Here is a 14,297-nt window from a genome sequence, read left to right on the forward strand (position 1 = left end):
TGATATCCAAAGACCTGGTGTCACTTTTGCAGGGATGAATGTGTGCAGAGCTGCAGCTGATTCCTGCTGCCTCCTGATAAAGCTGCAGTCCTGATAATGCTGCCGCTGCTGCCGAACACCTGAATCTGTCTCTGAAGGCAGATTGTTGAGACGACGAGGCTCGCTGCAGGAGATAGAGGCCTTTAGCACATCAGCAGCCTGTTCCTGGGCTTTAATCCATGAAGTCAGGCTGCCATCTGCTGCCTGCAGCCTGTAGGGACACTTTAGTAGGTTCATATTCAGATTATTGATGCTTTTCTGCATTAATATCCAGGATTTTGACAGTTTAATGCAGTGAAATCCAAGTTGTTGACATTTTTTGACAGTTAATCTCCAGGTTATTGACACTTTGATGGATTAAGATCCAGATTATTGACCCTTTTCTGCATTAATATCCAGATTATTGATGCTTTTCTGCATTAATATCCAGACTATTGATGTTTTTCTACATAAATATCCAGGATTAGAGACGCTTTTCTGCCTTAATTTCCAGATTATTGATGTTTTTCTGCATTAATTTCCAGATTATTGATGCTTTTCTGCATTAATATCCAGATTATTGATGCTTTTCTGCATTAATATCCAGATTATTGATGCTTTTCTGCCTTAATATCCAGGATTTTGACAGTTTAATGCAGTAAAATCCAAAAATTAATAAATATTCAATCATTAATTACGATGATTATTGATATTTTTTGCATTAATATCCAGCTTTTTGACAGCTAATGCAGTAAAATCCAGACTGCTGATACTTTTTAACAGTTCATCTCCAGGTTACTGACACTTTGATGAATTATTATCCAGGTTTTTGGACACTTCTGTCTGCCAGTATCTGACTTTTCGTACTTTCTTGTGTTAATATCGAGTTTATTGCTGTTTGTGCAATAATTTCAAGGTTTTGACATTTTTTGGAGATTAAAAGTAAAATTATTGACTCTGCTGTGCATTATTATCCAGGTTATTAACACTTTAATGCCGTAAAATCCAGTTGACTGACACCTTTTGAGTTAATATTGAGGATTTTGACACGTCTGGATGTCAATCAGCAACACAAAGATCCAGCTGGATGATTTACTGATTTATTTATGTGTTCAAACCTGACATATCTGTAAATTCATTGTCAGTTACAAAACCTGTAGGCAGAGATACAATGCAGAAAGCCTCTTTTAAAATGTTCATGTAAGTTTTAGGTCATGTTAAAAAAAACTGCATAGTTTTATGAAATTCTAATGAGCTAAATAGTTAGTTTTCCTCTTGCTGATGGACGGTTTATAAGACTCTGATCTCCTGCTGTTTCCTGCTTATCAGCATCTTTAAGAGACTCTTCATTAAATTTAATTGATATGAACTTAATTAAACAGCGTGACAACTGAAACAAAACAATGATCCTGTCTGATTAGGTCTGTTCCTGTAGACGCTCTGCTGTGGTTTGGTTTTGAACAACTTCGTACGAGGTTATTTTTAGAAAAGTTTCTTCACAGTGACTCATCTTATTATCAGACAGTTGCATTTTTTATTCACTGCAGTTTAATTAACAGTCCGTGTGAAACATCATCAGAGACAGATTCAGCTCTTCAATCTGCAGCGTTACAGAAAACCTGAACACAAACCCAGACGTCCACCTTAAAACTCAGACGTCCACCTTAAAACCCAGACGTCCACCTTAAAACCCAGACGACCACCTTTAAACCCAGACGCCCACCTTAAAAAGCAGACATCCACACTGTTCTGATTCTCACCATTTTCTTACAATAAATGTAAAAAGCCAAAAACACAATTAAGAAAAAAACATCCGACAGAAAAAACGAAAACAAACATTTGTAATCTATTGATCCTGTTGATCTCTAACTGCAGATAAACAATCTGACTTCTGATATTTAACTGATTTATCGACAGTTAAAAATATGTTGTAATTCTACAGTCGCTTTGTAAAGAACAAATAATTATCAGTTACAACAAAGACACTATTATTTACAGTATTGGCTTGTCTTTGTTTTGTTTTTGTTTTTCACAGTCAACATGTAATTTAATACCTTTTCTGTGAAAATGCAGAGAAAAATAGACTATTTTCAGACACATTACATTTATAGAAACACAGATCTTTGTTGTTTACATTATTTATGTTTGTTATCTGGGTTAATTGTGTTAAAATGTAAATTATGCATTAGAAAAACCAAAATGTTCAACTTAAATCCCAAACGTCCACCTTAAAACTCAGAAGTCTACCTTAAAACCGAGACGTCCACAACCAACAAACAAACAACAACAAAGAGACGTTCTGCATCTATTGATCCTGTTGATCTCTAACTGATCTGTTCCACTGTCACTGAGACCTTCTCTGGTAAAATCTGAACTGTACCAACAGGAATAATGAACAGAAACATCCTCTGAGTGAAAGTGTGATTGAAGGTGTGTATGAGTGTTTTAGTATCAGGATCAGAGAAGGACAGCTTTCCTCTGTTACAGTCCAGATTCACTCTGATCCTCTGGAGCTTCTTCTGCACTGAGAGAAAAGTGGAGGGAGATGGTGGTGAACGTGAATAGTATTTACCTTTATAGAACCCTATTCCCCAACGTCCAAACTGTATCTTTCCCTTCCTCTGGACAGACTCTTCTATCACACCCAGTGACCAGTATTTACTGTCTCCAACCTCAACATTCCAGCTGTGAGTTCCTGAGTTGAAGCCTTCAGAGCTCAGAACAAATAAGTAACCATCAAACCTCTCTGGATTATCAGGAAGCTGCTGTTTCCATCCTCGTCTCACACTGGTTAGATCTTCAGACAGGATGAGTTCTGGATATGCAGTGTTTGGGTCCAGAATGAGAGGAGTGTAGGAGACCATGTCCTTCATGTTGTTCCAGATGTTGAAGCTCAGGTTGCCCACATGTTTGGCCTGGTCTATGAGAGCTCCTGAGAGCAGCTGTGGATCCTCCAGCAGGAGGCAGCGCTGGACTCTTTCCACTGCAGCCTTGTAGTTTAGCAGGAATGAGACGTCTTCAGCTCTCAGCTGCTCCTCTGTGGCTCTGACTGTGTCTGAAAGATCTGCTATCTCTCTGCTCAGAGCCTCCATCTTCTCCTTCATCATCCCAGTCTTCTGCTCCTCTTCCTCCCTCAGTGCAGCCATCCTGGCCTCCTCTTCCTTTATCAGAAACTGGTGAAGCTTTTCAAACTGCTCCTTAATCTGCCTCTCTGTGTGTCGGGCCTGGACCTTAATGTGTTCTGCTGTTTGATCAAACTTCACTTTAACTTGTTCAGAAACCTTCAGCTTCTCCTTTAAGGGCTCCAGAGTTTCCTGAAGTTTCTTCTTTTGTTGTATTGCAGCTTCATCAATGGGTCTGAATCTGTGGTTGGAGTGATTTTCTGAATGACTGCAGACAACACACACTGGCTGCTGATGATCCAGACAGAAGAGTTTGAGTTTCTCAGAGTGTAAACTGCAGAAAGACTCTGAAGATCTCTGAGATCTCTGCTGCTGGAAGGACTCACACAGATTCTTTAAAACCAGGTTAGAAGGTGGATCTGTTTTTGAAGATCTTCTCTGACAAACTGGACAGTCGTGTGTTGGTTTCTGTCTCCACCAGGTCTTCAGACAGTCTCTACAGAAGCTGTGGCTACATGACAGAACAACAGGATCTGTGAAGACGTCCTGACAGACCGGACAGCAGAAATCCTCCTCTGATCTGGAAGCCATTTATTGTGTGAGTGAATCTGAAAACACAGCAGACACAGAGTCCAGTGAGTCACTGCGTTCTCTGAAAGCTCCTTTGACTCTGAGTGGTGTTTCTGCTCAGACTCACCTTCAGTGTTTGGAGTGTCAGCAGCTGGAAGCAGCAGTGTTGTAGCTGGACTCAGTCTGAGGACGCTGAAGCTCCGTCTGATCGTCTGAGTGTCTCTTTACTGAGAAAAAATCACAAACTGTTTCCTGGTTTGTCTGAGGTGAGCCAGGTGAGGGGTGGAGCTTTGTCACACCTCTTCTCTTTCTTCACCTGTAAGTCAGGGGTGTGTTTCATTCCAGAGAACTGAATCATGTATCAACAGGGAACATCAGCTGATGTTGTTCAAGTTGTCAAACTAGTTGAGTCGGTCGGTGATGAAGACTTGTGCCACATCTTGTCCTTTAATGTTTGTTTTGTTCTGTTAGATTCTTGTCCTGTGTGTTTTCCTTTGCCATGTTTTTCTGTGTTTTCCTGTTTGTGTCTCCTTCAGTTCATTTATTTGCACTTTCTTGCTTCATTTTCTGTTCCTTCTTGTATTATATTGAAGTGGTCTTTCCTTGTGAGTCTCAACAGCCTCACTGTGTGTCTAAAGGAAGAGAAGCGATTTATGAAGGAACCTATAGGTAAAATGATCAAACATTATTCAGTAATAATAGCTTACACAAACCAGCACCTCATTCACTTATTCAACTTTCCATGTATTATTCTATAGATTTTACACCTGTCACTCACTGACTCTTCTCCTCTTGACTTTCTGAATATAAATTAGTCTCACTTTCCTGTCCTCACTGGAAAACCTAAATCTCTCCATTAAATCAAGGCTCCTGTTGAATTGAGGGAGCAACTGGAATGAAAAAAGTATTTGTAAATTTGCTGTTGTGTCACCTACAAGATTTACGTAAACAGGTGTCTAAGCGGGTCCCCAGATGGTAGATTCCTGAACTTATAATGTCAATGAGTGTAAATACCTTCCTTCAAAAAGAGGACCTTGTGTGTGTGATTGTTTAAAGTTCATCTGGATGATGGGTAACAGCTCATAAAATACCTTCCAGCTGGGGTCCGAGGGTCGTGAATGTAAGATTATAAGTGGGTCCCCAGATGGTGGATGAGCGTGTATGTGTGTAAATGTGTTCCAACAAAAATGAGGATCTCATGTGGATTTGCATGACATAAATAAGCATTTATAAGGTTACTGTACTGTCAGCTAAAATATTCTGACACAGCAGCAGCTTACTCTATAAATCACTATTTCTATAGGATAAAATCACAACGAGGTGGAAAAAATGTGACCCATAAACTAGCAGATTAAGCAGACGTGATCTTGAACATAGTTACAAATCAGCACATGCACAATGATACTCAATGGGATATCAACTCGTCTCCTTTTATTCTACCAAAAACAACTTGGTTTCTATGGCACAAACAATAAATAATCTGAACATTTTACACAGATGAATCACAAAACAGCAGCATTAGAGAGACAGCAGCATCAGATCATAGAGTAAATCACAACTACACACAATAATGAAAGAAAGAAGTTTGGAACTGGAGGTTAAAGTTCTCTGGTCTGAATCAGAGTGATTTTGGAGGTGATGCCCACTGGAAAGAATCAACATTTTTCTGGTGGACAATAGTTCAGTGGAGCAGAGATGATGGATGAAATCTAAACAGTTCAGTGATTTACAGGATATAAAGTGGTTCAGGGTTGGGATTCATAAAGACTTGTTCTGCTCGTTAGACTGATGTAAATGTTCATCCTGTGTGAAGAAACTGTTGTGGTCTGTGTCTGTTTTGGACTTCAGTGCTGTGTAGTTCCTACCAGAGGACTTGGAGCAGGTTGTGTCCAGGGTGTGGTGGGTCTGCAGTGATGTTACCTGTCCCTCAGGAAGTAGAATATTCAGCCTGTCTGCACACATGTACAGGCAGTTAAAAACATGACAACTAAATGTTATGATCCCTGCTCCAGACCCTGCCGTTCTTCCTCTTTTTTTTTTCTTTCTCCCATGGTTCCTCAGCTGTTTTTCCGTTTTGACCTGTCTGTCTCTTTGGCTCCCTCCGTCTGTCATCTCTCCCTTCTGTCTCTCTCTCCATGTTTCACCTGCCTGCACTCTGCTACCTGCTGATTATTGCAATGAGGGTCAGTTGCAGTAATCAGCTCACTCAGGACACCTGCCACTACCTCACCTCCAGCTGTTTAGGCAAAGTTCAGTCACTCACTCCCCGCCGGACCATAGATGGTCACATCCCTGCTTTCCTCCAGATTCTGATCCCCACAGTTGCTCCCTTCTGGATTCCCTGCAATGATCCACACATGAACTCTGTTCTTTCCTCTGGATTCTCACCAGCCCCATTTAGTCTTCAGCCTGTTGTTCCTGTCTCGTCTCCATCTGCCCCTGTCTTCCTCCTTCATATCAGTTCCTGATCCCTGTGAGTACCCCTGCTGGTAGTTAAGTTAATTCTTGGTCAGTTTGTAGGTTTTTACTCTTTTGTCGGCTGAGAGGTTTTGTAGTGAGTTCGGTTTTGGTTTTCCCACTTTATTCAGTTTCTCTTTTTGTGTTGTAACTCTTGTTGTGTTTTAATAAAGCCCTTCCCAATATTCCTCCTGTCTCCCCATTTCTGTGTCTGTGTCTGGGTTCTCTGACCTCCCCATAACACTAAAACCTGTAATTACAATATTCTTCGGTGGCTTTGACAGTCTAGCGGCTATATCAGTTCATCAGTACAGGAATGTGTGAATAAATATGGTTTACAAAGATTAATTTGATGTTTACGGCCATGAGTCAAAACTTACCTTTTAAGTTATAAAATATCATGAAATATATGATGTACTGTAATAATGTAATTATTAAACTAAACAGGTAAGTTTAAACATTAATGTAACAATGTGTCACACCCGTGGGTACCAGGTAGTCACAGTTCTCTCTCCCTCCTCTGTGTCTTTTGGTTTTCTTCCTCTAATTAGGTGTGCTTGGCCACAGAGGCTGGCAGCAGGTGATTCACATCCTCAATCAGTGTGAGCTCTGACAAGCAGGTGGGAGTGGTTAATCAACCAGTTCAACTCCTCCATACAAGCTGACGCTAGTGATGTTACGCTCGAGTCAGTTTGCTCGACACAGTGCCGAGCTTTTGAAGCGAAAGTGTTCCGAGACGGGGTTTCGATCCCTGCTTCAGCACACCCACAATCATGTGACTACCGAGAACGAGGTCTCGTTACGTCACATCATGTCGCGGTGCTTTGGGTGAACTTTGAAGGGGTGGGACATTTCAATCTGTCCAGGTCTTAAAAGGCATAGGGGTCTGATTCACTCCTCAAACTGTAGGTTTTTGAGAGGAGGAGATCACGCTAGTGCATTTGCCATTTGTCATTTTGAGAGAAGTTAGGAAGAGTATACATTTAGTTCAACTTTAGTTTAGATATATCGAGTTGCATTAAATACATTAAATAACACACAGATACATACACATAGATTCACTCATACACAACACACATTCATTCATCGAAACACACTTCACATATATGCACACAAACATACATATATGACGTTTTAAAACATTTATTGCAAGTACAAAGCAGTGTGAGACAAGCAGTCCTGAGGCTTTTTCATTTTTTTCCACTTGGATGCAGTTCTGACACAGGACCAGCAGATGTCACTCTTCTGGTTGTGTCAAATGCTTCAAAGCAATGTGTCATTCTTGAAGCAGATGTGTCAAAGTGGTTCATTGCTTCATGAAGCTTCGATTTCACCATCACGAGCTGACGCCACTCATCATTTAGAGCCGGACCATGGTAGTTCTCTAACCTACTCCTGCCTGCTTGTATTTCCCTGGATTCCTGGTTCACTCTCCCTGAAAACTCCCTTCTGTGCCTCGTGTGGTCTTCTCTCCCCCCCGGATGCTTCTGGTTCGGTATCGTCAGATTTGGTTCCTCCATTCCTACGCCTTCGACGTCCGTCACCTGCTCACCACCTCTGTTGCTCAGCCACTAACTTTGGTTTGCAAAGTCATCGTTGATGCCAAGGAGCTGCTGGCTTCCAGCTGCTGGAGTCCCACCACACCACCGCTGGCTTTCCACATCCACCTACCTGTGCACCAGCCTCCTTTGGTTTCATCTACGCCAGCAAAGTCTTCCTTCTTGACCAATACCAGACTTATGACTAAAATTGTGGCTCTTGCATATTCCTCTGTCATTGTCGGTAGTTAATGTCATAACTTGTCTGTTAGTTCTGTTGATTTAGAATACTCCTGCTGCGGTTTTCCATATGTAGGTCTGCTCATTGTTAGGATTCTCCTAAAATCCGTATTTCTATTTCCAGTCTTACTGTTAATATACATAGGTCTATATTAAGTCGAGTTGTATTTTTTTGTTTTCTTCCTGCCTTGGTGTTCCCATACATGGGTATATTGATAGATTCTGATTTGTGATACTGTATGAGACTTCCAGTTTATTCCTGCTTTGGTGTTACCAATTATGGGTTTTTGCTAATGTAACCTTCTGTCTGCCTGGAGGAATCTAGCCTCTGTTCACTGTGACACAATGAAATCTTTTTTCAAATGACTTTGTTTCTAAGTGTTGGATTATTTGTGATTTTCTGGTTGAACTCCTGCAGTCAGGCAGCTCTCAGTCCATGTTGATGAAATCAGATGTGAAACTAAGGAGAAGACATGACGACAGCTCATCTGAAGTCTTTTCCTTCATCACTTTTATTATCTGACACACACAGTTATCCACAAGTCCATGGAAAGAGCAGGTTACATGAGAAACATCATCAGAGACAGATTCAGCTCTTCAATCTGCAGCGTTACAGAAAACCTGAACACAAACCCAGCCGTCCCCCTTAAAACCCAGACGTCCACCTTAAAACACAAAACACTGTAACAATATATTGGTCACGTATTCCACGTGACCAAAAACCGCTGCACGCACTGCAAATCCTAGTCCGCTCGTGTAAATTTCAAGACGCCACAGTAAAAAAAAAAAAGACCGACACAAAAACGGTAATTTTTAAAAAATGACTGGAAACGGTGAGTAGAAACTTTTTTGGAGTACGAATTAGCAATAGATATATCTCATAAAGCAGAGTTCATGTACATCCACTTGAGTGGAACAAACCAACACAATCTCGTTCAGCCAATACAGCCTACTATTGATCCTGTTGATCTCTAACTGATCTGTTCCACTGTCACTGAGACCTTCTCTGGTAAAATCTGAACTTTATCATCAGTGGCAATGTACGGAAACATCCTCTGAGAGAAAGTGTGATTGAAGGTGTGTATGAGTGTTTTAGTATCAAGATCAGAGAAGGACAGCTTTCCTCTGTTACAGTCCAGATTCACTCTGATCCTCTGGAGCTTCTTCTGCACTGAGAGAACAGTGACAGGAGCTGGTGGATGCCATGCTGAGTATTTATCTCTAAAGAACCATATTCCCCAAAATCCAGACTGTATCTCTCCCTTCCTCTGGACAGACTCTTCCATCACACCCAGTGTCCAGCGTTTACTGTCTCCAACCTCCACATTCCAGCTGTGAGTTCCTGAGTTGAAGCCTTCAGAGCTCAGAACAGAGATATGATAATCAAACCTCTCTGGATTATCAGGAAGCTGCTGTTTATGTCCACGTATCACACTGGTCAGATCTTCAGACAGGATGAGTCTTGGATGTGCAGTGTTTGGGTCCAGAATGAGAGGAGTGTAGGAGACCATGTCCTTCATGTTGTTCCAGATGTTGAAGCTCAGGTTGCCCACATGTTTGGCCTGGTCTATGAGAGCTCCTGAGAGCAGCTGTGGATCCTCCAGCAGGAGGCAGCGCTGGACTCTTTCCACTGCAGCCTTGTAGTTTAGCAGGAATGAGACGTCTTCAGCTCTCAGCTGCTCCTCTGTGGCTCTGACTGTGTCTGAAAGATCTGCTATCTCTCTGCTCAGAGCCTCCATCTTCTCCTTCATCATCCCAGTCTTCTGCTCCTCTTCCTCCCTCAGTGCAGCCATCCTGGCCTCCTCTTCCTTTATCAGAAACTGGTGAAGCTTCTCAAACTGCTCCTTAATCTGCCTCTCTGTGTGTCGGGCCTGGACCTTAATGTGTTCTGCTGTTTTATCAAACTCCACTTTAACTTGTTCAGAAACCTTCAGCTTCTCCTTTAAGGGCTGCAGAGTTTCCTGAAATACTTCCCTGTGTTCTTGTGCAGCTTCATCAGTGGGTCTGAATCTGTGGTTGGAGTGTTTTTTAGAATCTCTGCAGACGACACACACTGGCTGCTGATGATCCAGACAGAAGAGTTTGAGTTTCTCAGAGTGTAAACTGCAGAAAGACTCTGAAGATCTCTGAGATCTCTGCTGCTGGAAGGACTCACACAGATTCTTTAAAGCCAGGTTACAAGGTGGTTCTTCTTTTGATGATCTTTTCCTACAAGCTGGACAGTCGTGTGTTGGTTTCTGTCTCCACCAGGTCTTCAGACAGTCTCTACAGAAGCTGTGGCTACATGACAGAAGAACAGGATCTGTGAAGACGTCCTGACAGACCGGACAGCAGAGATCCTCCTCTGATCTGGAAGCCATTTATTGTGAGTGAAGCTGAAAACACAGCAGATAGAGTCCAGTGAGTCACTGCGTTCTCTGAAAGCTCCTTTGACTCTGAGTGGTGTTTCTGCTCAGACTCACCTTCAGTGTTTGGAGTGTCAGCAGCTGGAAGCAGCAGTGTTGTGGCTGGACTCGGTCTGAGGACACTGAAGCTCCGTCTGATCGTCTGAGTGTCTCTTTACTGAGAAAAAATCACAAACTGTTTCCTGGTTTGTGTGAGGTGAGCCAGGTGAGGGGCAGAGCTTTGTCACGCCTCTTCTCTTGCTTCAACTGTAACTCTGGGGTGTGTTTCATTCCAGAGAACTGAATCATGCATCAGTAAGAAACGGCAGCTGAAGTGTTTCATGTTGTCAAACTCGCTGAGTCGGTCGGTGATGAAAACTGGTGCTGGTTTTGTGTTCATTTGTCTGAAAGCAGAAGCCTGATGCAAATTTTGTCTTTTCATGTTTGTTGTGTTTTGTTAAACTATATTCTTGTGTGTTTATTTCCCCATATTTTCTGTAATTTCATGTTCATGTCTTGTGTTTATTAATTTGTACTTTCTAGCTTCGTTTTCTGTTTCCTCTGGTTGTATTTTGAAATGCTATTCCCTTGCAAGTCTCAACAGCCTCACTGTGTGTTCAAAGGAAGAGAAGGAAGTTGAGAAGGAACATATAGGTGATATGATTATTTTTTTAGTAATAATAGATTATACAAATCAGCACCACACTCAACCCTTTAACTATCCGTGTTTTATTAGATACACTATAAACCTGTAACTCACCTATTATTCTCCTCCACACTTTCATAAAAAATATTTTAGTCTTACTTTCCTTTCCTCACTGGGAAACCTAAATCTCTCCGTTAAATCAAGGCTCCTGTTGAATTGGCAGAGCAACTGAAATGAATTAGCAAATTTAAGTTTACAGTCCTGGTACCTAAACTATTCAGGTCAATAGGTGAATAAGCGGGTCCCAAGGTGGTAATTTCTTAAACCGAAAGTGTGTATGTGTGTTAATAACTTCCTTCAACCTGGTTACCTTCTCTCTCTCTCTGTGTGTGTGTGTGTGTGTGTGTGTGTGTGTGTGTGTGTGTGTGTTCTTGTACTTGCTACATGGTGAGAACCATTTTCTGAATTTAACTATCAAAGTGAGGACATTTTTACGAAGTGAGGACATTTTGGCCGGTCCTCACTTTGAAACAGCCATGTTTGAGGGTGAAGACTTGTTTTTAGAGAACAGGTATGAATTGAGGTTTGGTTAGGGTTAGGGTAAGGATTAGGGTTAGGCAATCAGTTGTGATAGTTAAGGTTAGGGTATGGATGTCCTCACTAAGATAGAAGTACAAACACGTGTGTGTGTGTGTGTGTGTGTGTGTGTGTGTGTGTGTGTGTGTGTGTGTGTGTGTGTGTGTGTTTCGTTGTCTGGCATGTGTGTAAACAACTCATAAAATACCTTCCAACTGGGGTTCAAGGCTCGTGTATGTGAGGTTATAAGCAGGTCCCCAGATGTAGTATGAGTGTGTATGTGTGTAAATGTTTTCTGAAAATAGAGGATCTCGTCTGTTTTTGTATGATATAAATAGGTATTTATAAGCTTACTGTGCTGTCACCTGAAATATTCTGACAGAGCAGCAGCTTACACTAAAAATCTCTATTCCATAAATACATATATCTACACAGCAAGATGGCAAAAATGTGACCCATACACTAACAGATTAAGCAGACACGATATTGAACACAGTTATAACTCAGTACATGCACAGTTACATTCAATGGGATATAAAGTCTTCTCAGTTTATTTTACCAAAAAACAGCTTGGTTACTCCGGGACAAAGAAATCTGAAATCTGAATATTTTACAGAGAGAATTACCATAACAGCAGCATGAGAGAGACAGCAGCACAGCATCAGATCATAGAGTAAATCACAACTACACACAATAATGAAAGAAAGAAGTTTGGAACTGGAGGTTAAAGTTCTCTGGTCTAAATCAGAGTCATGACCCAAACCAATACACTTGTGTCTTCTTCTCCCCCAGTAATCGATAAAAGCAAAAATGTCCGATGAGTCACCAAACACTCCACTGATTAACAGAAATACATGTGCAAAGAAACGATGCCAGTGTGGTCATTTTGGAGGTGATACCCACTGGAAAGAATCAACATTTTTCTGGTGGACAATAGTTCAGTGGAGCAGAGATGAGGGATGAAATCTAAACAGTTCAGTGATTTACAGGATGTAAAGTGGTTCAGGGTTGGGATTCATAAAGACTTGTTCTGCTAGTTAGACTGATTGAAATGTTCATCCTGTGTGAAGAAACTGTTGTGGTCTGTGTCTGTTTTGGACTTCAGTGCTGTGTAGTTCCTACCAGAGGACTTGGAGCAGGTTGTGTCCAGGGTGTGGTGGGTCTGCAGTGATGTTACCTGTCCCTCAGGAAGCAGAATATTCAGCCTGTCTGCACACATGTACAGGCAGTTAAAAACATGACAAGTAAAACCTGTACACCAATATTCCTGTTAGAAGTCAGTGTTAACCAAACAGAACTCTAAACATAATTATAATATTCTGTGGTGTCTTTTACAGACCAGCAGCTATATCAGTTCATCAGTGCAGAAATGTGTGAAGTAAACATGATTTACACAGATTTATTTGATGTTTACAGTCATGAGTCAAAATTTACCTTTTAAGTTATAAAATATAATGTAATATATGGAAAATCACGATATAATATAATTTACTGTAACAATACAATATAATATGATAGAATAGAATAGAATAGAATAATCATTACACTAAACAGGTAAGTTTGAACATTAATATAATAATCAAATATGACTCAAATGACTTTGTTTCTAAGTGTTGGATTATTTGTGATTTTCTGGCTGAACTCCTGCAGTCAGGCAGCTCTCAGTCCATGTTGATGAAATCAGATGTGAAACTCAGGAGAAGACATGACGACAGCTCATCTGAAGTCTTTTCCTTCATCACTTTTATTATCTGACACACACAGTTATCCACAAGTCCATGGAAAGAGCAGGTTACATGAGAAACATCATCAGAGACAGATTCAGCTCTTTAATCTGCAGCGTTACAGAAAACCTGAACACAAACCCAGACCTCCACCTTAAAACCCAGATGTCCACCTGAAGACCCAAAACACTTCAACTGTAACAATATTTTCAATAAAACTGAATTAAAATGTGAAAAACTTGTGGAATGTAATAAACATGAATCACTTTTAGTGATAATTTTAAAGTACAGTTTCTTGGTTGTAAAAAAATAAAAATATTTCTTTCTTTCTTTTCTTGTTCTCACCATTTTCTTCCAATAAATGTAAAAAACCAAAAACACAAATCAGAAAAAACAACCAGCAGAAAATCTCATAAATATTTTACATGTATTGATCCTGTTGATCTCTAACTGCAGAAAAACAATCTGACTTCTGATATTTAACTGATTTAACTACAGTAAAAAAAAATCTATATTGTAATTTTACAGTCACACATTGTTAAAGAGACCTGTCCAGGGTGTCCCCTACCTTCGCCCGAGTCAGCTGGGATAGACTCCAGCACCCCCCCGTGAACATAATGAGGATAAAGCGGTGTATAGAGGATGGATGGACATTGTTAAAGAACAAATTATCAGTGAAAATACAGAGATTTTTAGTATTGACTGGTCTTTGTTTTGTTTTTAACTGTCAACATGTAATTTAATACCTTTTCTGTGATTTCACTAGTTATTATCTGGAATTTAACAAAACAGAGAAACTGTTGAAACCAGTTAAAATCATTTGATATTCTTCAGTATTTCAGAAACCATTTTTAAATAATAGAAGAAAATATTGGTGATTTAAATGCAGTCAAGAATTGTCTATTTTCAGACAAGTTACATTCATAGAAATACTGATCTTTGTTGTTTACATTATTACATTTGTCATCTTGTTGTGTTAAAATGTAAAGAAACTATACATTAAAGAAACCCAGAGGTCCATT

At 40.5% G+C, this 14,297-nt stretch overlaps 4 protein-coding genes across 17 annotated transcripts in view; all 4 read right to left on the reverse strand.

Moving 5' to 3' along the window:
- Nucleotides 1-1,584: 1,584 nt before the first annotated feature.
- Nucleotides 1,585-14,297, reverse strand: part of LOC127533983 (nuclear factor 7, brain-like) — a 187,299-nt gene continuing 174,586 nt past the window's right edge. For 5 of the 7 annotated variants that reach the window (XR_007941888.1, XR_007941889.1, XR_007941886.1 and 2 more), the window contains exon 3: nt 8,435-8,566. The gene's annotated coding sequence lies outside the window, so the exon portion shown is untranslated. Of the gene's footprint in view, nt 1,638-8,434; nt 8,567-13,272; nt 13,405-14,297 lie in introns of those variants that run through there. The other 2 variants (XR_007941892.1, XR_007941890.1) reach the window with 2 other exon arrangements.
- On the reverse strand, nt 2,276-10,310 carry LOC127533980 (nuclear factor 7, brain-like). Its single transcript, XM_051948124.1, has 2 exons — nt 8,947-10,310; nt 2,276-2,372 (listed from the first exon to the last, which is right to left on the reverse strand). Exons 1-2 carry the CDS (start codon nt 10,303-10,305, stop codon nt 2,343-2,345), a joined length of 1,389 nt encoding a protein of 462 aa, XP_051804084.1. The 5' UTR covers nt 10,306-10,310; the 3' UTR covers nt 2,276-2,342.
- The window catches only part of LOC127533981 (nuclear factor 7, brain-like), a 59,524-nt gene continuing 47,569 nt past the window's right edge, over nt 2,343-14,297 (reverse strand). For 2 of the 3 annotated variants that reach the window (XM_051948126.1, XM_051948125.1), the window contains exon 2: nt 2,343-3,748. In XM_051948126.1, coding sequence (XP_051804086.1) covers nt 2,343-3,731 — 1,389 coding nt within the window. In that variant the 5' untranslated portion in view covers nt 3,732-3,748. Of the gene's footprint in view, nt 3,749-3,837; nt 3,997-14,297 lie in introns of those variants that run through there. The other variant, XM_051948127.1, reaches the window with a different exon arrangement.
- The window catches only part of LOC127533977 (nuclear factor 7, brain-like), a 192,361-nt gene continuing 186,498 nt past the window's right edge, over nt 8,435-14,297 (reverse strand). For 4 of the 6 annotated variants that reach the window (XR_007941883.1, XR_007941877.1, XR_007941880.1 and 1 more), the window contains one exon: nt 8,435-8,566. The gene's annotated coding sequence lies outside the window, so the exon portion shown is untranslated. Of the gene's footprint in view, nt 8,567-13,272; nt 13,423-14,297 lie in introns of those variants that run through there. The other 2 variants (XR_007941882.1, XR_007941879.1) reach the window with 2 other exon arrangements.

Source organism: Acanthochromis polyacanthus, chromosome 5 (assembly GCF_021347895.1).
Source record: "Acanthochromis polyacanthus isolate Apoly-LR-REF ecotype Palm Island chromosome 5, KAUST_Apoly_ChrSc, whole genome shotgun sequence".
Lineage (NCBI taxonomy): Eukaryota > Metazoa > Chordata > Actinopteri > Pomacentridae > Acanthochromis > Acanthochromis polyacanthus.

Bases quoted from the DNA above. Each gene is read 5' to 3' on its own strand.
- LOC127533980 (XM_051948124.1), bottom strand. From the start codon at position 10,305: ATGGCTTCCAGATCAGAGGAGGATCTCTGCTGTCCGGTCTGTCAGGAC. The intron at 2,373-8,946 runs GTCTCAGTGACA...TTACCAGAGAAG, and splicing joins TTCAGATTTTACCAGAGAAG to GTCTCAGTGACAGTGGAACA.